Here is a 24,259-nt window from a genome sequence, read left to right on the forward strand (position 1 = left end):
ATTTCCCTTCCCTCTGTGTTTAAAGGGACACTTTAGCACAAGTTACTGCTTGGCCATCAGTGCCACAGTTGTGTACTGAACCCCAAAATAGAGGGATGACCGTCGGGCCACCAGCCAGCACCATTTTATTTCAAGGACAGGACGAATGAGAATGTGCCAAAATTAACAGCACCTCTTCCTACCTTAATTATCATCAGTCAGTCGTCCACTTGCACGTCATTAGGAGCCCATAAAGGTTCTGCTAGTGCTGCCCCCTGGAAACAAACAAACAAAAAAAGCTTTTAAAACCAAAGAGTTAGAATCCAGAAACATCTTAGGGAAACAGCATTTTTACCTCTGCCAGCAAGGCAATTCCACTTCATTTTGCCAGATGAAAAAGCAAAATGCAGTTTTTCATTATTGCTCAAGCTACAGATGCACTCGAAAAAATGAAAATAACTTTTAAATACAGAAAGCAAAATTGTGGGAGTCTCCAGGGTTAAAAGTGCTTTTGGGAAAAGGTGGCAGGAGGGAATTACAGGGCAGCAGCAGGTATGGATGAGGAGACTGACATTCCCAGCTTGGCCTGATACATGCCCTGCTGTTTGGGTAAAAGTAAATAAAGTTTAGGAAGGTCCAGAGGTAGAGGAAATAGGTAATTTCTATTGTAGTGAGGGCACCACAATCACTTTGGGCTCCTCTGAGGGTGTATTTCCCCAGACAGAAGTTTGGGCATTGGGAAAAGCAGTTCTGTGCGTGTTCTTTTACTTCCACCCCAAGGGAAGGGGACAGAAATCCACATGGGGGTCATCAGGATTTCTGGTGGACACGTACCCATGGCACAGCCACCAGCGCCTTCCCAAGCCCAAACCTCTCTGGATACAGACTTTGGCTGTAGGATCAAGTGTGATCCTATAAGGAACAGGCTGGAGACCTGCAGGGATGTTCATGATGTTCTCACACTTTTGCCCAAACCACCTCCCTCCCCAGCACTCTCGGGTTTGGATTCCTGGCTCTATCAGCACAGCCACCCCAGCAGGGCTCCCGGTTCACTCGCCATGTCCAGACTGTTCCTGGTTGCTCCCCAGTTTTACATGCCCAGCCAAGTTGTCTCCACTCCCTGCATCTCAGCTCCCCTTCCCAAAATATTTTTTACCCACAGCAGCTTTGAGGCAGCAGTGGGGCTCCTTGCAGGAGTCTGTGGAGTCAACCCCCAACTAACCCCATCTTCTGGGCTGCTGCTATGAAGTACAGAGTTAGAGACCTGAGGCACTTCTGGATTTCGAGTTGAATACATTTGAACCAAATTAATATTTATTTTCCTATCGACATCTTTCCTGCCCAGCCTTGGGCAGGATGTGACCCAGCCATCTGCTGTGTCGGTGCCAGGAGCTGTGGAGCTCAGACATAATCCCTGGGTGATCTCCTCATTGTTTTTCATCCTGCTCAAGTGTTGACTCGAGCACTTGTTCAATTAGACAAGTCTCAGCACTGCAATCAGATGGGCGCATAGGGCTGATTTTCTACCTCCACAGAGTAGACAAAGTCTGATTTAGTCGAGTGTGATAGAACCAGGAGCTTCAAAGCAACGAGACCTGGAGATCACGTCTGCTCAGAAGGCTGCCAGAATTGCTGCTTAACCCAAGCAGACCACCAGCAACTTCCACTGTAAGAGAAGCTGTGAGGCAGAGCAGATTAAAAGACGTTGGATCTGCCAGGGAGGAGGAGAGCTGGGTTGTTTTCCTGATATTTCTTTTTTAAGGGAACTGGAGAACAGCTGAGGCATCTGCTTTCCCTTGTCTCTGGCTCTAAATGAGTGACCCCAGATGTGCCAGACTTGCTGGTGTTCCCCCCATACCACTTGCATTTTCTTCCTTATGATCCAGCGTTTCCCAACACCTCCCAGGAACACTGCTGTCCTGGGGCAGAGGGGTCTGAGGGCTGCAGGAATTCAGTCCAGCCTTCAGCCTGTCCTCTCCTCCCCGTGCAGCAGGGCTGAAGCCCTTCCATCCTTTGGTTAGCACTGTGCATTTAAACAGCAGTAAATTTTATGGGACCGAGTTAGGAGGTTGGCATAAGCAAATGTGCAGTCAATATTTTCATGGTCAATTTATTCCTTCATTCACAAGGCTGACAGATTCCAAACACAGCCTCGGATGGTGCTAAGTGCAAGAGAATCACAGAATCATGGAATGGTTTGGGTTGGAAGGGATCTCTGGAGATGATCAAGTCCAGCGTCACTGCCATGGGCAGGGACATCTTCCACCAGACCAGGTTGCTCCAAGCCCCGTCCAGCCTGACACTTCCAAGGATGGGAAGTCCACAGTCTCTCTGGGTAACCCGTGCCAGGGCCTCACCACCCTCACAGCCAAGAATTTCTTCCTAATATCCCATCTAAATCTACTGTCCTACAGCCTAAGGTCATTCCCCGTCGTCCCATCACTCCATGCACTTGTTCAAAGTCCCTCTTCAGCTCTGTTTTAGCCTCTCTAGGCACTGGAAGGTCTTCCCAAAGCCTCCGCTTCTCCAGCTCCCCTGCTGCTACTCCCACCATCCCAGAGTTCAAAGGGAATCAGCAATGAAGCCGAGTTTTTCCAAGGCTCGGAGCGAGACTCATGCAGTGCACGCTCACAGCTCCTTGCAAGACAAGGACAACATCTCCTGAAAGCACGGTGTACACTGGGAGATAACAAAAACCAGCAAATGCAAAGGCAGAATGAACACAAGAGAGCTTATCAATGTCAATGGCACGTGTGTGAATGGGGTGTAGAGCCAGCTGTGCCTTCAGGTGGCTGTAAAAATAGATCAGTGGCAGGAGAAGAGGGAAATTGGGGATGCGTGAGTTGCAGTGACTCACAGCCCTCGTTCCCTGTGACAGGAACGGAGCACGGCGCAGGCGGGCACTCGAGTATGTCAGAGTCGAAACGTGTCCTGTTGTACACACTCACAGGAGTGTCTTACATCCACATCTGTTCTTAGAAATTACTCACGGGCCTCAGAAATCAGCTTCTGCATGGACAGGAAGCGCAACTGCCAAGGAGCAAATGTGGCACGGAGCTGAGAGGAGGCAGCGTGTCCCACATTTGGCTCCTGCAGCCCTGGCCCCACACAATTCTTTCCACTCCTCTGCCTTGTCCCGACCCCACTGTGCCCCGATGTGCCAGCAGTGTAATCTTCTTGCCAGATAAGCCTCCCAAAACGCTATTTCCGGAGGATCCGGTGCAGTCAGCTGGGTGTGGAAAGCCATCCCTGCAACCCACTGACCCCGGGAATACCATAAGAATTCATAATCATTATTTGTATATCTTAGTTGTGTATTTTTGGATGAAAGCAATTTAACTTGGGGAATGCACACGATGTTACAGCACACCAACAGTAAGGAAAACACATGGGATATAGGAAGGAACTTCCATTCTCTACCACCAAAATTCAGTTTTCCAAGCCCGGCAGCATTGGGAAACCCAACACTGACCTGATCCGGGTATTTCTGGCAATGCTGTTACACAAAGTTGCTTCAGAAAGAGATTCAGTTATGAAGGAGACCATTGGACTCAGCATCAAGTGTCTGCCAGGGCAGTGAGAATCATGGAATACCCTGAGCTGGAAAGGACCCAGCAGGTTCATCGAGTCCAACTCTTAGCCCTGTGCAGAACCCCCCAAGAATCCCACCCTGTGCCTGAGAACATTGTCCAAACACTTCTCAAACTCAGACAGGCTTGGTGCTGTGACCAGGTTGTCCTGGTTTTGAGTTAGAGTGGATTTTTGGGATAGAGTTGATTTTCTTCCCAGTAGCTAGTACAGCGTCTTGGATTTAGGACGGGAGTAATGTGATGGAGACGATGTCAGATTAAGTTGGAACGAGATGACCTTTAAAGTCCTTTCTGTCCCAAACCAGTTCGTGATTTGGAACAATTTTATCTATTTCTTTTATTAAAATGAGGAATACAAGGTTACAGTCTGAGAGGGTTTTTTTGGAAGAACCCTACTGAGAAAGTGCTCTGGGAATTCAGATGACAACAGCAGTTTTGTTAATCGAGAATATTAATAGTCTAAAATGTTACACACAAAAATGCTCAAGATCAGGGGTTGGCAAAGGTGGCCCACAGTTCCAGGAGTCCTCCATCCCTTGTTAAAATAATTAAAATAAAAGGAAGGCAGGTATTAGTTGGCTAGACAGCCCCAAATCCCACTGCCTGTTAATCCACCTGAAACCCAAGTGTATCACGGCAAATTAAAGCTGCATTTAATAATCCATGCAAATCTCAGCCCAGGAATCCTTTATTCTCTTATCTCCTGCCACGAGTTTAGCCCTGCCCAGCACTGCATTCACGCTGCCAGAGCAAAACTACACAAACCTCCACATTTTAGTAAGAGGAAGAAGGAATTTTGGACCTTTCACACATTTTGGGGTGGATGCAGCTTTGTGCTTCATTGGCTGGGTGAGACCAAACCCTGTTCCACCTGTGCTTGCTTTAATCACATGTATCGACACACATAAATTAGGGCAATTTGTGCATAAATTAGGCAGCATCATTATGCTAATTGGGATGGTATGATTGTGCTGAGAGTGTTTGCAATCTGCCACAGTCCTCTGGGACAGCGCTGTGAGGGAGCTGCTGTCTCTGAAAAGGCTGGAGCTCCTCCAGGATCCCACTGGGCCAGGCATGGCTCCACAGTGACCCAAAACAAGCCTAAATACTGAGGAGAAGGGGTGAGGAGAGCTGGTGTGATCTGCTTCCTCTGGAATGCTGGTTTCTGTTCTCTGCTTCCTAAATATCACATCCTAAGCTCCCCCTGATGCATGAAACACACCAAGTTATAGGTGGCTGCAGAGAGAGGCTGTTAGAAAAACAACCCCCTGAAGCGTGTGAAAACCAAAGAAAGAGCAGGAGACTCAAATCCCCTGCACTTTGCTTTATCAAACTGACGTGAAGAAACAAGTCATCCTCACAAAAACCACTGCACTGTGCCCCTTCCAATCCCACCTGAATTGCAACAGAGATAGGAAGGGTTGCTGGGATCAGGGAGGTATCACAGAGTAGCCTGATGATCCCTGCCCTAAAAGGAAAAAACAACCCTAAATCTTTCCAACTGAATGAGCAAGGATAAGGGAGGAACAAATAAACTGCAAAGTGACAACTTCTCCTTTTGGAATCGTAGAACACCCAAAGCTGGAGGGGACTCACATGGATCATCAAAGCCCAACTCCTGGCCCTGCACAAGACACCCCAAGAATCACAGCAGAGACTCAGTTAAATCAGTAAATCACCATGCACAGGTAGGTCTACCTGGAGCAGGTAACTATCAAGGGATTTTTATTAAGACCTTCAGGGGCTTTTACCAAAACATGGATTTTTTTTCAGCTATCCCACAGGTATCCTGCAGCCTGAGCCCCCAACACCTGCAGGGCTGTGGTCGGTGTCCCTGTGCAGAGAACAGCTGTGCTGCTGCTGGTGATGCTCAGCTCCAGCTCCAGGGGCTGGTGTTGCACCACGTCTCCCTCCTCCTTATGGCTACCAGGGGATGCTCCCAAAGTCATCCGGTTTTCCTTCCAAAACTGGTCACTAATTTACCAAATGGGACCGTTATGATGAAAAATCCTCCCTGGGGGACTTGAGCTCCCTTCCTTCAGAGGGAATTCGAGCTCGGTTTATTCTCCAGGATCCAGCCAGGAGGTTTTCCTCCAACAGACGTGCTGGCACTTTGCCTGGCTAAAAAACATACAGCAGGAGAGCAGCAAGCACTAAACTACTACTACTAGAAGTGTTAAAAAAAATCAACTTTGAGTAAACCATCTGGTAACACTCACTGCGCCACAGGTGAGGGCAAACACAGTATAGCACCAAAAAAATCATCAATGCTCAGAGAATAAGGGTGTGAAACACCAAACCAGCCCAGGGGCAACCTGGAACAAGTTGCCCAGAGAAGCTGTGGCTGCCCCTGGATCCCTGGAAGTGTCCAAGGCCAGGCTGGAGATTGGGGCTTGGAGCAGCCTGGGATAGTGAAAGGTGTCCCTGCCTGTGGCAAGGGGTGAAACTGGATGGTTTTTAATAAAGGCAAAAGGATGAAACACTAAAAGGGCAGGGGCACATGGGAACTGGGGGATGCTCCAGCAAGAGCAGGGAGCAGAATTGAGCTGCTCCAGCTGCAGAGCCAAAGGATCACTGAAACACAAAGGGAAAAAATCTGCAGCCAGCTTCCTTCTGCTCTTCTGCTGCTCCGCTTGCCTGGGTGGTGGCTTTCCCCCCCATCTTTAAGCAGAACCTTCTCTAAGTAGTTTAGCAGTGAAAGCAAACTCATCTCTCCCTCCCTGTGATGGAATATGGACACTGGCACGGGCCAACATCAGCATCTTAACACCCAATAATTCCCAAGCCTCTCTGAACACCCATCATCTTACCAAAACAACAGCTTTAAAACCTCTTCTCTGCACTCTTTGGTGATAATTAGTTTAAGTCTGTCACCAGCAGATCAGTTTAGGATTGCAGCTAAGCCAAAGGGATATGAAAAGGTTTTGTCCAAAGCCTCTCCACACCAAATCAGTTCAAAAAAGGGAAAGACAAAACACGAGCTGGCTGCACCAGCAGCTCCAACAGTTTCTGCTGCTCAGAAGGGAGCACAGCAAGATTTAATAAACAAGCTCAATAAAGTTATTCTTCCCTGTTTTATTTCCCCTTAAAGCATCAGCCCAGTTTGGTTTTGTTTCCATCACAAACAGCTCCTTTAATCGTTCCTGACGGGAGCACAACGCGGGGCCTCGGCGTGTGAAGACTCCCCCAGTCCCTGCCAGCTCCCAGTTAATGGAGCTGCTCTGCCTCACTACAGCAATTCCTGTAATTCAAGTCTGGCAAACAATTCCTAGGCTGAAAATGGGACAGCATCCAGTTGTTATCTCCTTTTTTGTAGAAAAGAACTAAAAAAAAAAAAAAAAATCCAGCGTTATTTACTCTACCTGCCTGTTCGCCGTGCTGGCAGTGCCACCACGCAGGTGTGACAGCAACAAACACCAGCAGCTCTCGCAGTTTTGCCTGTTGATGTCTCTCCTTTCATCCCAGCAAACAGCCTGTCAGAGCTAAAGGAGCAGCTGAGAGCAAGGAAAGCATCCGGCTCTCTCCTGACAGCTGAACAAGCTGGCAGTTTTCAGGAGGAAAAGCTTTCCTACGCTTCTAAACCATGGCAACTCCTTCCAGAGCTGATCTTACAAGTCTTTTCCAACCTAAATGATTCTATAATTCTAATATCCTATCATTCTAATCTAATTAATTTTGGTGCTGGTGCTTCCATACAGCCTCACTGGTGTTTCTAACCTCGTTCATCTGTACCAATCCACCCTAGAATTTCCATCCCCAAAATTAATGCATTAAAGACCAAAAAAACCCATCAGTTTTCTTGCAGACAAATTAATCGTGGACCAATCCCACCCCGGTGCAGACACCAACCCCTGGCCAAGTGCAGGAACTGTGCACAAATGGAGGTGAAAGGCTTTTGTTCAAATGGTTTCGCTCCCCAGGACACACCTGATAAGAGCCTGCAGCAATGCCACACCCTGAGATAAACCCGATGGGTTCAGTCTCCCAACCCGAGCTCCGCATCCCGGGCGAGGGGTGGGAAACAAACACCCAAAGAAAACACTCTGTGCGTAACAGGACCATTTCCCTTGGCAAATCTCTCTGCTTTCCTTTCCTCGCCCTCTCTGTGTGCACTGAGAAACCATTCCCTGGCATTTTCCGAGCTACAGTCCAGGTCTGCTCCCTTGGATGGGATGCAGGGCTGATGCCTGACCCTGGAGCAGGAGCACCCCATGACCTCCTGGTGCCTGTAAAACTTAGTCCTTGCTGTTTCTTAGATTGGAATGTGCAAAGAGACAGGGCAAAGCTGTTTGAAAAGAGGCATCCTTTACAAATTGAAGTGATAGAGTTGGGAATAAAAGAATTCCCGGGATGCAGAGATGGCCACTGGCTTTAAGGGCCACGTTCTGGGAAGCCAGTGGATGCACAACTGTACATGAGAGGCTTTCATTAGTGAAGATTTGACAGTCAAACAGTGGCATATAGAATCATGGAATAGTCTGGGTTGGAAAAGACCTTAAACCCCATCCAGTTCCAACCCTGCCATGGGCAGGTACAGCTTCCACTAGCTCAGGTTGCTCCAAGTCCCATCCAACCTGGCCTTGGACACTTCCAGGGATCCAGGGGCAGCCACAGCTTCTCTGGGCAACCTGTGCCAGGGCCTCCCCACCCTCAGAGTAAAGTACTTCTTCCCAATATCCAGTCTAAACCTACTCTCTGTCAGTGTAAAGATCATTCCCCCTTGTCCTGTCACGCCAGCCCTTTGTCCAAAGTCCTTCTCCAGCTCTCCTGGAGCCTCTCCAGGCACTGGAAGGTGCTGAAAGGTCTCCCTGGAGCCTTCTCTTCTCCAGGCTGAACAACCCCAGCTCTCCCAGCCTGGCTCCATAGGAACTCTGGGCCATATGGATGTAAGCAGATACACAAACAAGCTGTGACCCTACCTGAGCACACCTTGGGAGGGCACCTTGGTCTTCCTGAGTTCCCACTGAGGACACTGGAGCTGCCCAACGTGCCCTACACAGGGCAATGTGCAGCCCAGTCACTGAGGTCTCATTTCTAAGCAAAACATTTGCAACCTTTCTATTCCTCTTCCTCTTTTGACTTCCTTAATGAATAAACAAACTTATGAAGGGGGGGAAAAACCCACTCACACGACCAGTCATCCTCTGCACAGCCTGGGTTTGCTGGGAGCAGCTGGGAAGGGGGAATGGACACGAGGTTTTGAGCAGTGCACCGGGGACATGAGTGGCCTCGGGGCAGAATTGGGGCAGAACCTCACAAAATGCTTCACAGACAACTTCTGCTGCTGGCTCAGGGCTGGTTTTGTTTTTGGGAAGGCGTCTTAATCCGACCCACTCTGTGAACAGAGCAGGTGGGACACACACCGAGAGTTTGCAAGAGGCTGGGCTGTATCCTGGACATTTTGGGAGAGAATGAATACAGTGGAACAGGGTGCCCAGAGAAGCTGTTGCTGTCCCATCCCTGGAAGTGTCCAAGGCCAGGCTGGATAGGGTTTGGAGCAACCTGGGCTAGTGGAAGGTGTCCCTGTCCATGGCAGGGGGTTGGAATGAGATGGTCTTCAAGGTCCTTCCAAATCCAAATAATTCCAGGATTCTATGATTTGTGCTTCCCTAAAAGTTCTGGGAAATAAATCCCGTTTCCCATCATGCATTTTGCTTGCCAAATGTCAAATTCAAGAATTTCCACGTCTGACCAAGGGACACATGGGCTGTGTCCCATACCCCACCTGTACTGTCACTCCCTGCTCTGCCATGGAAACATCCTTGTTCCTGATGGGAGAGGTTTCACTTGGGTTTTCCTGCCCATCATTCCACCAGATCCCAGCCCACAGCCTGCCAAGCCCCAGGCAGAGATTTATCCACTTGAAGGCAAGCAGGATCTGGTTTAAAAGCAGATCTACACGATACAGGAGTCAGGTGGTGGTTTTGGCTGGGATTTCTGTGCATGCAGGAGTTGGGACGGGGATAGGGACAGGGACATGGAGTGACCATTCAGGAAGCAACCCAAGGATCAAGCTCCAGCAAGTTATAGCATTGGACAGCAACAGGATATTCTTCATTCCTCTCACGGATGGATTTCTGAGCAGTGGATATAAATACAATGTTGTATTTATATCATTGTTGTAGCCAGGACATTGTGCCTCTCTCCTCTGGGATGCGAGATCAGAGCTACAGCAGGTCATGAAGCTCAAAAAGCAACAGCTCCTTTCTGCCTGTCACTGACACTTGGATTCCTTAGAACCCTTTTTGGTGGCCCCTTTCTGAGGGCGAGGCGTCTGCACCTCCAGATCTGTTATCAGTGCTGGTCAGGACATCCTGTTGCACCTACACATCCCTGTCCCACCTCAACCCCATCCTGCCCTAGCTGAACCTCAAACCCTCAGCAGATCACGACAGAGCAGAGTAAGGCTTTTAACAAAGCTAAACATGGGCAAAAAAAAATTAAGCCAGAGCAGCAGAGACCAAAGGAAAATGGGTTTCATTTCTGCCACTGTCACCACCCCACTTCAGTGTGCTCATAAAAGAGCTTCACCTCCTGGCTTGACCATCAGGCTCTAAAGTCACTGTCAAAGTAAAGTTTGTGAATAAATTCAATTTAATAGAATCGTGGAATCATTTAGGTTGGAAAAGTCCTCTAAGAACATCAAGTTCAACCACTCCCCCAGCACTGCCAAGGCCACCACTAACCCATGGCCCCAAGTGCCACATCCACATGGCTTTTAAATCCATCCAGGGATGGTGACTCTAGGGCTGTGCCAGGGCTGGACAATCTTTTCTGTGAAGGTATTTTCCCTAATATCCAACCTAAACCTGGACACAACTCCTCCACACACAACAAAGTCCCTGTGGTAACTCCAAAGAGGGAAGGGATGGACACGCCACAGGACCAGGCTGTTCTCTGTTGTGGGTTGCTCAGCACTTTGCACCAAACAATAATGTTGGCTCTGCTGCAGCTTTTAGGCTGGATGAAATTCAGAGTTGTGACAATCCCCCTGCCCCCCCAAACAGCACTGAAATCCATGGGGACTCAGAAGACATAAGGATCAAGAGAATTGTGGCACAAACCCTCATGTGCATTAGGTCTGGAAGTGTTAAGGGTGTTGTTACAACACAAAGGGGCTACAGGGCAAATGTTTGGAGGTGCAGCCCTGGAGCAGCCACCTCCTGGTCTATTCCACCCAAATTCCCAAAACCAGCAAAAGATCCAGGATGTGATTTTTTTCCTGCCAGAAGTTTTGATGTTTCTTTTGGAGGGATACAGCGGACAGCAGCACTAAACCTGCAGGACTCATCACACTGGCAGCAGGAATGGGAATTCTGTAACCTTTGGGCACACTGGAGATGGAAAGTGGAGCTAAAAGTCATGGATGAGACTTCCTCATGGCTAGGAAAGCTCTGACTGAGCTGTGGTGGCAGGTGTTGTGTGCAGCTGTGGAGCTTCCCTTTAATCCATCACGGTGATCTCCTGCAGGATTCAGGTGGCCACAGGTCTCGGTTCCCTTTGGGGGTTTCAGTTTTGTTTCTCCAGTAAAGACCCTACTCCAAGAATAAAATAATTTTTTTGCTTCTCTGGAAGGTCTCCCATAGCTCTGTATTCTTTGTTTAAAACACAAAATGCTGCTTTAAAAAGTTGTGTTTGGGTTTTTTCTAAAATTTAAACCCACACATTTTCAGTTCAAGTTTGCTCAGGTCCTTCCCTCAAGCGAAAGCCAAGTCTCCAACCAGGAGTGACTTCCCACATGGACATCCTGTCCTACCTTAGCTACCAGGACTTGTTTGAGATGATTAATTACCTAAACTTTAAAAAAATAATTAACACTGAAGGTGCCAAGAACTCAGACCCCCAACAACACAGGATCACAGAGTGGTTTGGGTTGGAAGGGACCTTAAAGACCATCCCAGCTGCCACAGAGTCCACGATGGCATCAGAAGATCCTGCACGTGACAGGTCCACCTTACCAGGAGCAGCAGCTGGAATATGCCAGGCTACAAGGAGACACCTCGATCTAACTCTTGGGGTACACAGCTGCTCCTCCAAAAATCCTGGATGCTTCACAAGCCTGAAGAAAAACAAAGAAATCCATCTGCCACCACTTAGGGAAGGTACACGCTCCAGGTAAGGCAGTATCCTGGGAAAAAGGAGGTTAATTTTCTTTTTTTTCCCCCACTATCGCCCTGCGGCAAGAACAAACCCAAATGGTTTTGCCCTAATTTATGCCTGTTTTCCTTACTATCCTAAACCTTCTCTATTCGAAGGAAGGTTTTGCTGCAGAAACTTTCACAGATGGTGAAAATAATAATAATCTGTGAGCAGGAAGGGTTGCATCCATGTAAATCAATAGCAAAGCTTCCAGCATTTCCAGGGGACAGGTTTTGCCACAGCTCCAGCTGGGACTAAGCGCACTTGTGTTCCCACAATACCACAACAAACCAAACTGGGCATGATCCCATCTCTATCTCTGACACCTGAAGCTCTTTTTTGCCTTCTAATAAACAAGATAATGATTTTTGAGTGAGTTTGCCCCTAACTGAACAGCTGTTTCTCCAGTGTTGCTGATATTCACAATAAACTGGAATTTCTCTCTCTGGATGCTGTTTATTCTGGTTGAACTTAGTTAAGAAAGTGCCATAAACTGAGAACAAGTGAACAGAACTGAAGTGCCAAGATGTTACAGGTTTCAAATAGTTGGCCTCAAAGAGGAGGAATTTCTGGGATGAATAAAGGTAAAAACTGCTCTGAGGGAGATCCCCACTTCCACACAAGCAGGTGTGGGAGGAAAGGACCCTCTTGAGCTCAAATGTCCTGGATTATCCCAAAGGACACACTGCAGCCATAAAAGCTTTCCAGGGGAATGAGTGGGTGAAGGACACAGACATCCAAAGCTGTTGTTCTCCATTGAAACAGGGGAGTGAGGGTGGCTTGGAAACCTCGCACGCTCCTAAGGAGTTAAAAGGTAGCTCTGGAGCCTGGCACAATTAACATTCTGGCAGAGTCTATTTAAATTGCAGGGAAAGTTGAGCTTGTCCAACTGGATAGTCAGACTGCAGGTTCCCCCAAATAGGGCTTTGATTCTCCAACACAACACCCGAAATCCTCTCCGGCTTACATAAAACACATGTGGAATCACGCTCCCTGTTGCACAACACAGCTCTAGGGAGAATTCCAGGTACAGAAGTATAAACTGGAGGTCAGTGCTCTGCAAGGGCTGAGGATTTCTCCGGCAACAGAGAGGAGGACAGGCTGGTCCTGGTGGCAAAGCTGCCTTGAGAGCTACTGACAGCATCAGCACCTCCCAAGGCAAGGGTGGGGGGGAGAGGGGGGGGTTTCACTCAAGCACAGCACTCAAGGACAAAAAATATGAGCAAATATCTGAAAAAAACCCTAAAAGCAAGTAGTTTTTGTGATCTAAACAACCCAACCCAGTAGGATTCGTACTATTTCTGCATCCTTGCATTCCCCATGCTGCTCTAACACTCCCAATAATCACCACTGCCTCGACACCTTTTCTGTTCTCAGGTCCACTGCTCTGTCAGCCTGATTTTAAAATATGCTGCCAGGGTGAAATAAAATCTGACTGTGTTTATCTCAGCCTGCAAAGGGCAGGTCAGCACAGGGAGGGGAGATCTCCCTGCAGCAAAAGGTGTTACAGAATCATGGAATGGTTTGGGATGGAAGGGACCTGAAAGATCACCTCATTCCAATCCCCTGCCATGGGTGGGGACACCTTCCACTATCCCAGGATGCTCCAAGCCCTGTCCAACCTGGCCTTGGGCACTTCCAGGGATGGGGCAACCACAGCTTCTCTGGGCAGCCTGTTCCAGAGCCTCATAGTAGAGAATTTCCATCTAAAATCTAATAGGAATCTCTCATCTTTATTTTAAAACCACCCCCCCCCCTTGTCCTATCTCTATCTGCCTGTATAAAAAGTCACTCGCCCTCTTTTTTTAAGGCCCTTTAGGTACTGAAATGCCACATCCCCTGTGCAGAGACCTTACATGGAGCTCCCAGTCATTCTGGAGGGGATGATACACCACCCTGTCCCATCTCCACAGAGCAAGGCTGCAGTTTAAAGCTGGCTTTATTAGACTGAGTCTAGAAGGAATGAATGGGATCCAGGAGCTAAGGATAAGGGAGTGACCCTGAGCCCTGCTACAGATCAGAGATCTCAGAGCAGAACCACAGAATGTCCTGAGCTGGAAGGGACCCACAAGGATTATTGAGTCCAACCCCTCTGACAGGCATGAATGACTGTGCAAAAGTGACTGCACGTGGGCAGCTCTGCACAGCCCCCAAACCCAGCAGCGCAGGCACCACTCCCGAGCTGACACAGACACATTTTGGAGCTTTATCCCACGGCTTTGTTCTGAAAGCACTGCTGACTGACAGGGGCCAGCTCAATGGACTCGCAGGAAGGCCAGGGGAGGAACGGGCTGAGCACAGGGCTCAGCTTCCCTCCTGACAGCAGAAAGCAGCACACACCAGCCATGGTGCACAAAAGCTTTTGTTTTACATCTCAAAACCAAGCCACCGTTGCTGCTCCAGGACTGACAACTGCCCGTGCAAGCAGCGGGGCTGAAACCCAAACGGTGCAAAACCCCAGACTTTGGGGGGTTTGAATCCTGAAAAGAGACTTTTTTTAAAGAAATGAAGGTAAGAACGCTGCAGCTCAAAGCAAATCCCAGAAGGAAAAGCCTCCCCTGGATGCTGTGGGAGGTCAAACCCCAGTAAGTGGCATTTAGTGATGCTGCATGGGGCACGTCCTCACCACCCCAGTGAGCTCCCCAGCCTCGGCAGTGCTTTCACAGCACCACGGAACGGTTTGGGTCAGAAGGGACCTTACAGATCCTCCAGTTCCAAGCCCCTGCCACGGGCAGGGACTCTGTTTTGGAGAGGAACAGCCTCCCTGAGCTGGGCTGTGCAGTTTCCAGTAGCAACTGTACCTAATCCAGCCCCGAGACAAAACTGCCGGCGCTCATTCATACCCACGGCACGTGCTGGGCAGACTCTGGGCATGGCCACAACTACTGCATGGGTTTGGTTTTTTCCCCCCCTCAGTTTAAGATCATTTTTTAAAACATTTTTAAAAGAAAATAAGCATATTTAAGAAAGTTTTTTTACCAATATAAAATTTTAATAGATGAGGTTGGGATCAGGCTCTGTCTAAAGGGTGAACAAAAGCCTTTCCCTCTGCATGTTCATTGTACAAAACAGATTTATTTCAGTGCTTTATTTTCACAGTATTGGAGAAATTAACAAAAAAAGAAGCTGGTTTAGTGGTGAAATTCTTGATTTTTTAAAAAAGAATTATAAGAAAGGAGATAAAAATCGTATTGAAGAGGATTAAATCGGCAGTTGCTCTGTCCTATATTCAGGTCACAGCACCAAAAAGATGCCTCATTGACAAAATAATGGTGGGATCACATCACCTATTGGTACTGACAGATAAGAATGTAAAAACTGAAGCAAAATTTAAAAATACATATTTTTCTATGAAAGTTTCAGAAGAGGCAAGTTACCACGCACGTGGGCTAGTGAACCAGGAAGAAACATCACTGAATTGCTAATGCATCTTTTTGGTAACTTCTTCAACAAGTTTCCATCTCTAATTTTAATTTGAGGTATGTGGTAGATGTACAAATACACAGATATTTGTCCCTTTTCTCTCTGGGCACACTCAGCTACCAGCACCATGTGAGGAAGGGGACTTAGCAGCTTTCCAGCATCTCCAAGGACATCAGGCAGAAGGGAGAGCCCAGCTCTTACAGGGTGGGAGGACAGGAGGTGATGGGCAGAAGATGAATCGAGAGGTTCAGGGTGCAGGGAGAAGCTTTTCCACCACGAGGTCAGTCAAGCTGGGTGCCCAGAGGTTGGGCAATCTCTGTCCCTGGAGGTTTTCAAGATGGATAAAGCCCTGGGCACAATCAGAATCAAAAAGGTTGGAAAAGCCCTCTAAGATGATCCAGTCCAACCATTTCCCCAGCACTGCCCAGGCCACCACTGACCCACATCCCCAAGTGCCACATCCACACAGCTTTTAAATCCCTCCAGAGATGGGGACTCCAACACTGCCCTGGGCAGCTGTGCCAGGGCTGGACAGCCCTTTCCATGAAGAAACATCCAACCTAAACCTCCCCTGGCCCAGCTTGAGGCCGTTCCCTCTCCTCCTGTCCCTGTTCCCTGCGAGCAGAGCCCGACCCCCACCTGGCTGCCCCCTCCTGTCAGGGACTTGTGCAGAGCCAGAAGGTCCCTGCAAACACACAGAAACCTGGATAATGGAATTACTTTATTCTGCATAAAAACGTGTGTAAAAAAGAACAGAGGCCCCAACACCTTGTTTGAGAGACAGCCCAGTGCCATGATGTTTAAAACCTTCTGGAAAACAACCTCAAGTCCCTGTTTTCCATGTCACCCCTTCCTGAGTTTCCCCTCCACATTCCAACAGTGCCTGCCCTTCGCCTCCCCAGCCAGCCTGGAGAGATGTTATTCTTCTCACAAAAAAAAAAAACCCAACCCAAAAAAACCCAAGAGAAAAAAAGCCCCGTTGATTATTTATGCTGCTCTTTGAACAACACCAGCTATTGTCAGGGAGTGTTTTACAGCTCTGAATGTCACATTGAGAGTCTGGTCATGCCAGGAGAAAAGCCTGCCGCTGAAATGTCCAGGCATAAATCCCTTTATTCAAGGCACCCGGAGCCCAGAACTGGGTAAAACCTAAAAGGAAGCTGGTGGGTGTGACAGCCACATTTTGTACAATGACATAAAAAGGAACAGGCAAAGCTGCTCGAGTGGTTTTTTTTGAGGTAAAAGGTAGAAAAACTACAAGGAGGATTGTGCAGAGCCAGGTGAGGCCGAGCTTGGGCTGGATGCTGCTGTGGAGGAATTGCACGGAGAAGCGTGGGGGTGAGCAGAGCTGGAGAGCTTCCCAGCAGGACCCAGGGAGCTTTTGCTGTCGAGAAAACCAGGCTGGCTGGACAAGAAACCCATTTCCTGCCCGATTGTGACTGTGTGAAGGGAAACAGGGCTCTGGAGGCAAACAAAGCCCAACCACCTTTGGCTGGGGAGCGCCCCAAAACCATGGAGCCACTACAAGCCAAAAAGACAAAAAAAGTGTTAAAAAAAACCCCAGTCAGGCCCTTTTCTACGGTGTGTTACGTTACAAAGCAAAACTGGACAGGTTGCAATCTTCCTCTGCCGCACCCCAAATGCCAGGTTTCAGGTTACTTCACCCGACGTACCTGCAGGAATTCGCTCGGAAGCGCGGCATTTCTACCGAGCTCTGAGCCAACCTTACTCTGCAGCTCTTCCCAAAGTCCTGCAAAGAAAGCAAGTGTCATTTCCTTCCCCCTCCCACACCCCCATGCGCCGACGAGGAAGTTATAACCCATGTGAAATAATAAATATGGCCCAGAAAAAAAGGGAATGCGGGGAGCAATAGGAAAGGCAGCGTTCCCGTGTTACTCCAACCTACAGGATCCATCCTTCCAGCCTCCCACTCAGGAAACGGCTTTTCAACACTGGCTATCAAAGCTCCTCCCAGTTTTGGCATCTCCACCTCTTCTCCCTGCAGAACTCGTTTTAAGCACTGAGGGTTTGGGGTTTTTTTTAACCAATTCGTGGATATTTGCACCGTATCCAGCATTGGCACTCACGGTTTTTCCAGCGGCTGTTGCACATCTCGCAGGTCTGTTTACTATCAGCAAACATCCTGGCAGTAATCCTGGATTTATCTCTTTGTCTTCCTGATAACTCCCCCATGGCTGCGCCCTCAAAGCCCAGAAATCCAGTTTGCCACCCCTCACAAGGAACCTCCAGGCGTTTTGGAGAGCTCTATCATTTATCTCCTCCACAATCTCAATTCACCATGAAAATACTTGGTGAAACCCATCAGCAGCTTCCCTGATACAAGTGCAGAGACTCTACCACTACTTCTGCCCACACAATTTTCTCTAACATCCAAAAAAAGAGGCGAGCTGTGGGGTTTTTAAAATACAGCCCTGTGCTGCTCAGCACTCCTGTTCCCCTTATCTTTGAGGTCCCCATGAATTTTCCCAGCAATGGCACCGTGCTGCTGCAAAGATCTCTTGATTTATGCAAAACTTGATCCCTTTTCTGCCCTTTTTATGAGCAAAGGGTTTCTCTTTTTCTTTGGACGTAGCCTGGTGATTAACTGCACACTGCCACAAGACCCGTGCACTGCAGTCCTTTGCTGAACGCCGCCACAAAAGCCTTTAGATTTCTGAGGATGAGAAGGACGCCTGGAGTACAGACACCTACAACAAAGAGAGCTACGTGCAAGCATCACCTTCAGACCTTCCTTTTTATGACATACTGCCTTTCATCCTCGATTTTAAGCAGGGAGCAGGGAGAGGGATTTTGCTGAGGTCACCGGCGAGGCTGGTGGCACGGTGCCATGATCCGCCGTGCTGTATCCATCAGGTACCGCTGCCTCCTGAGCCAGGGGATGGAGAGATGGAGAGAGAGGCTCTCAACGCCAGAAGGGAGCGATCTGCAGCAGGCAGGGAGCATGGAGAGTGTGCTCAGGGAAGGGCAGGGACGTACAAAGGACCTGCACCCTGCAGCTCTCACCGACCAGCTTTTGCACCTGCACAGCTCCTGGGATGAGTCGGGTTATTCCTCATTTCCCAGCAGTGTGAGGGAGGGAGCCTGGCCTGAGCTCAGTAATTCCAGCCAGATCCCAATGCCAAGAATTGCAGGGTTGTGCCAAGGCATTGAATCAATGGCATTTTCTGGGCTCCCCAGCAGAAGACAGACATAGATCTGTTAAGCAGGTCCAGAGGAGGCCATGGAGATGCTCCAAGGGCTGGAGCCCCTCTGCTCTGGAGCCAGGCTGGGAGAGCTGGGGGTGCTCACCTGGAGAAGGCTCCAGAGAGACTTTAAACCCCTTCCAGCCCCTGAAGGGGCTGCAGGAGAGCTGGAGAGGGACTTGGGGAAAGGGATGGAGGGACAAGACAAGGGGGAATGGCTTTCCAATGCCAGAGGGCAGGGTTAGATGGGATATTGGGAAGAAACCCTGAGAGGGTGGGGAGGCCCTGGCACAGGTTGCCCAGAGAAGCTGTGGCTGCCCCATCCCTGGAATGTTCAAGGAAAGGTTGGACGGGGCTTGGAACAGCCTGGGATAGTGGAAGGTGTTTGGAAGAGTTTGGAACTGGATGGTCTTTAAGGTCCATTCCCATCCAAGCCATTCTGTGATTCTGCAACTGGAGCCACCTCATGTCCATGCCCAGGACAAATGGAAACAGGAGCAGCTGTGGCTGCAGCCCCGAGACCACTCTGACCTCGGGTGTTGATGATCCCTTAACCCAAGGCCCTTTGATTTACCCCTGCTCACAAGTTCTCCTCTCCCACATGAAAGGTGTCCAGAGCAAGCCAGAGGCAGCAATACCACTCAGGGAAGAGCTCCAGCTTCCTTCCAGGCACTCAGGCTGGAGAAATGAAAAGGACTTAAAGCAGATGACAGAGTTGTTAAAAGATGATCCTTTGGTCTTAGTGGCTTGGTGTTTTTAAGCCGTGTGGGATTCAACCCTCCTCAAACAACTCTGGTGACACAGAAATCACAAGAAGCCTGTGTCTCTTTGAGGGACAGTGCAGTATTTTTCCTAATCAAAATATTGTTATTGAGCTGATAAAATACTGATCAAGAGATAACCTCATTTTCTCCCACTCAATCCTTCCCCACTGCCACTGGGGTTCATGCTGGCATATGTTATTTTCATGCAGGCAGAAGGTAACGATAGGAAAGCAATTACTGGGTAACTTTTTTTTTTTTTTTAATATAGTAAAATATTTATGAGCAATTTAATTTTTTTCACGCCTGGTTGCTCCATGCACTGAGCCTACAACTCTACCACATCGTGGATGAGATGCTTTTTCACAATAGACTGCAATCCAGACAGCAGAACCTCCCAAAATCAGCACTGATGGACAGCGTGGTTGGTAACTGCATCCTTTGGAACAGAATCCTATGAGAATCCCAGAATGTTTTGGGTGGGAAGGACCTTAAAGCTCATTCAGTCCCACCCCCTGCCATGGGCAGGGACACCTTCCACCATCCCAGGTTGCTCCAAGCCCCATCCAGCCTGGCCTTGGACACTTCCAGGGATGGGGCAGCCACAGCTTCACTGGGCAACCTCTCCTTCTGCTTTTTTAAGGGATTGATGGATTCGAAACCAACATGAAAACAGATTTTTTTCCAAAATATTTTATCACTAATCCCTGGATCTGGACCACAAGTTTCTCTCTGCTCTAAAAATGCAAAATTATCAGATTCAGTTAAGCAAAACACAGAAACTATTACACATGAGGGAAATTTCAGTATAAACCTTTTAAAGTTGTGTTAAGTGACAAGGAGGAGGTTGCTGACTCAAGGTATGTGAATATGGTGACCATAAACATCAGACCATGAGGTGTCCAACATGGGGACAATTTTTTGAAAGAGAAACTGAAGCTCAGCTCCTGTAGATGTTTCAATTTCAGGTGGGGGGGTTTCTACAGTAAAAAAAGAATATTCCAAATATTCAATGTACAAAATTGACTTGGGTGAACGCTGCACTACTCAGGCTCCATGAAGAGATAAAAGTTTCATTTTTATCCTTAGAATCAGAGAACCATTAAGGTTGGAAAAGCCCTCTGAGATCACTGAGCCCACTGTTCTCCCAGCAGTGCCACATCCACACAGCTTTTAAATCCCCAGGGCTGGACCACCCTTTCCATGAAGGAATTTTCCTAATATCCAATCTATCCCTTCCTTGAGCCACTGCCCGTCCTGTGTCCCTTTGAGAAGCTATTTCAACCCAACTCTCCCCACAAGCCTCATAAAAGGATTTCACTGCAACAAATGCCACTGCAAAGAACAAGAATGACTTAAAAATCCAAATAAAGCTCTTTTTTTTTTTTTAAACCATGTAATTGCAAATAACAAACATATCTGTGGTTTACAGAGGAGGCAATAAATTAAAGCTACAGTCACAAATCAGACCAGAAAAAGATACTTAAGTCATTCAATCCACCACCCTGGGATGGCTGCGGCCCCATGGGATTCTGCTCAGTTTTTGTGAAAGACTTGGAGTTCTGAATAGAGGAAGTACGACATGAAGAGCTCTCTCAGAAGTGTTTTTTTTGATTCTTATAAAATGAAGCCAGCCCTCTGGTGCTTCCTGAGCGCAGCCTCGTCGGTCTGGCTGGAGAAAAGCAAATGGTCTTTAGCAAATAAGCTTTTTATCTGTGAGAGGAGCACATCATACATGAAAAGGAAGTTTGAATCCTGGTAGAATGGTTGTGAGTGTTTCTTCTGTAACCACCCCATGGTGGCCGTGACATTTCAGATTCTAGAAAAAGGGACAGGCATCTAAAATCTTTTTTAAATCACAGAATGGTTTGGGTTGGAAGAGACCTTAAAGCTCATCCAGTTCCGCCCTCTGCCGTGGGCAGGGACACCTCCCACTATCCCAGGCTGCTCCAAGCCCTGTCCAACCTGGCCTGAAACACCTTTTAACTTTAAATTCATGCAAAAAGATGCATTTTGAGCCATTAGGAAGCCGAGGTCCCCAGAGTTTTAACTTCCTCGCTGATTCTTCTGCTCTCACCAGACACTGAAGAATAAAAAACAAAAAGCCAAACTATTTTTTCATTTTTCATTGAGCTGTACCCCTCAACCAATGCATGAGGTGCCTATTTCCATAGCTTTGGTGAGCAGAAGTATTTTAGGAATGGTCACTAAACAAAACAAGTTGAGGGTTTGGGTGTTGCAGTGGTTTGGGGTTTTAATTTCTGGGGTTTTTTTGTATTTTGAGGACAAGAACAAATGACCTCAAGTTGCACCATGGGAGGTTTAGATCGGATATGAGGGAAAATTCCTCCATGGAAGGGGTTGTCCAGCTCTGGCACAGGCTACCCAGGGCAGTGGTGGATTCATCACTCTTGGAGGGATTTAAAAGCCAAGTGGATGTGGCATTTGGGGACATGGTTTAGTGGTAACCTTGGCAGTGCTGGGTTAAGGGTTGGATTCAATGATCTTAAAGGTATTTTCCAACCCAAACAATTATATAATTCTGTAATTCTATGAAGGAAAAAAGCCCTATAACCACAAAGCCATGAACTCTGCACTAGTTTCCACTGTGTTTCCAGAATACATGTCCAAAAAGATGCATTTGGGGTGAATTAAAGACATTTTGCCAGAGATGAGTTTGAACAAATACACGGTGAGTAGCTCCTGTCCTTCAGCTGAAGTCCAGCTGGATGTAAATCTGTACAGACAGGTCTGGTTTCAGAGCAAGTCCATCCATTAGGAGTCTCATGACTTTCCAACACATTGTAAGCAGGAGAAAACCCAAAAATTTGACTGAATGAGCTTTTTCAGTGATCTGGGCTGTAGCTGGAGCCATCTCCCCACACCACAGATGTGACAGCACCACAATAGAATGAATAATTCTCGTAACTCCCTCCGTACCCAAGGACAGCACTCAGAGCCTAAATTAGGAACACGAAAACCATTAACATGACCAATTAACCTCCGCCCCACCCTCCCAGCACCACATAAAAGCCGACGTAACAATCCCCAAGATAACATTGTGTGTCAGAAATATCACACACAGGAATACAGCAGTGGCAGCGCTTGTTTCCTGGCCTGGGAAAGCTGCTATAATTGTAGTGCATTGTGCTCCTGGAGGATTTCAAGTTGGAAGTTGGTTGACAACAGTCCTGGTTTGCTGGAATTTCCTATCAGGCTCCTAAAACTCTTTGGGTTCCCCAAGCAACACCGTGTCAAGGTGCTGTTCTGAGTTCTGGACATGTGGTTCAGCAGGAATTTAATTTTCTTGGTAGAAATAAGTCAAGATCATCCCAGGGATATAAAAGCTGGATGCGGAGAAGACAAGCAAATTGAGTAGAATTTGTGTGTTTGGGATTTTTGATGCATGTTTCATTGCTAAGGGAACTTAAACCAAAATCAGCTTCGTTTTTGGAGGCCCTCCAGCTGAGTCAAGAGCACAGATATTGGGGAGATCATCTCATTTTAAGGAATTTCTCCATGGAAAAGGTTGTAAGCATTGTAGGGGGCTGCCCAGAGAGGTGGTGGACCTCCCATCCCTGGAGGTGCCCAAGGAATGACAGGATGTGGCACTCAGTGCTCCGGTCTGGGTGACAAGGTGGAGATTGGTCACAAGTTGGACTCAATGATCTTAGAGATCTTTTCCAACCCAAATGATTCTGTGATTTTTTGTTCATTCAGCTATTACATTACACATAATTCAGAGGTTTGGATCTCCAACCTGACCAGCCTCCCAGGAAATCCCTCAAACTCCCAGAAACCACCACACTCTCTTCACACAGGTCCTCAGTCCATGGCATTCTCCCCTCCTGGTGGAAGCCATCCTTGCAAGCAAAATTCTTCCAAGTAATCCCCCACACCTTTCTAGAGAATTTAAAGTGCCCAGATGACAAATGTGAGGAGTGTAAAGGATTCCTCTCTTCCAGGAAATCCCAAAGGATGTGGCACCTGACAAACCCATGGAATTTTGAAGTCCTGTCTTTATAGAGAGGTTTTATCTCAATGAAGCCTTCTCCAGTCAGTATTTCCAGGTCCCACCAACACCAGCTTTTAGCTCTAAGTGCTTTTCTACCAAGGCCAGACAAGGTTAAAAGCGACACCTTCACTCATTTTGGTACTTTCCAGTTAAAATGAACAGATTTCAGTGACCCAAACAGACAATGCTGGAGAAGGGCTTCTCCAAAATGAAAACAACATTTTTGATGTCCCCAGCAATGCCAAAAGCTGTTGGCATCTTAATTTTATCCTTGTGGTGACCTGTTGGCTTAGGCCTTGCCTCAGTTTCATCCCCACTTTCTCTCCATGAAAAGCAACGATTTCCACTTCAATCCTCCCTTACTTAAGATCTTTTGTAAGTTATCTAGAGCATTTCATTTTGGGGCTGTTTCCTTTAAAGTTGGAATTTTTCCCCCTCCGCTGTGATGCCGGTTGTTTGTTTGCTGAGGACCCCACAAGGCAAGAGGAAGTGCAGCCTCCCGGGAATTTTTCAAGGGTGAAGCTCAACACCATCCAGGCCCCAAACAATAAATACCTCCCTCATTAGTATGCTGAGCCACATTAGTTCTGCTGCTCACAGAGCCAGAGCATCAAAGTGGGGCTGAATCTTCAATTTCACAGTTTGCAATGTGATGCATCAGATGTTCCCGGGGCTCTGGGCACCGACGGGATTCACAAAGAGTTTGAGGCGTGTGAGGTGCTGCTGGTAAATCTGCTAATGCCTGTGAAAGAGGCAGCACGTGCCTCTGAGAGAAGGAGGATGAAGTCATCCTACATTAAATCGGGGTTAAGGCAGCGGAAGGGCGAAGTGACTGCCCAGCATCACACTCGAGGCTTTGGTAATACCATGACCTCAGCTGAGGAGTTGGCATCATCCTAAAAATCAAACATGGATTACCTAAGAAGTAAATCTACACTGCAGAAATTTGCATCAACTTTGGGAAGTCTCATGGTCTCTCCACTCAACCTCCCCACTGCTACTCAGTTTTCACAGAATTTGCAAGATTTGAAGATTTGGAAGATTCTCAAACATGGCTGGAATTGCTCAGAGGTTCTGAAGGTTATTTGGGATGGAGGGGCTGATAAATGCAGACTGTCCTGTTACTGCTCTCCTGTCTTTAGGAAGTGA

The 24,259-nt window shown here is 47.8% G+C and overlaps 1 protein-coding gene across 2 annotated transcripts in view; it reads right to left on the reverse strand.

Moving 5' to 3' along the window:
- Positions 1 to 24,259, reverse strand: part of PTPRA (protein tyrosine phosphatase receptor type A) — a 114,911-nt gene that overhangs the window by 57,501 nt on the left and 33,151 nt on the right. The window contains exon 3 of one of the 2 annotated variants that reach the window (XM_032108795.1): positions 183 to 254. The exons of the other annotated variant lie outside the window; for it this stretch is intronic. Within the exon in view, the coding sequence (XP_031964686.1) occupies positions 183 to 194 (12 nt within the window). The 5' untranslated portion in view covers positions 195 to 254. The remainder of the gene's footprint in view (positions 1 to 182; positions 255 to 24,259) is intronic. 2 annotated transcript variants of the gene reach the window in all.

This window comes from Corvus moneduloides, chromosome 5, assembly GCF_009650955.1.
Source record: "Corvus moneduloides isolate bCorMon1 chromosome 5, bCorMon1.pri, whole genome shotgun sequence".
NCBI classification, from domain to species: domain Eukaryota; kingdom Metazoa; phylum Chordata; class Aves; order Passeriformes; family Corvidae; genus Corvus; species Corvus moneduloides.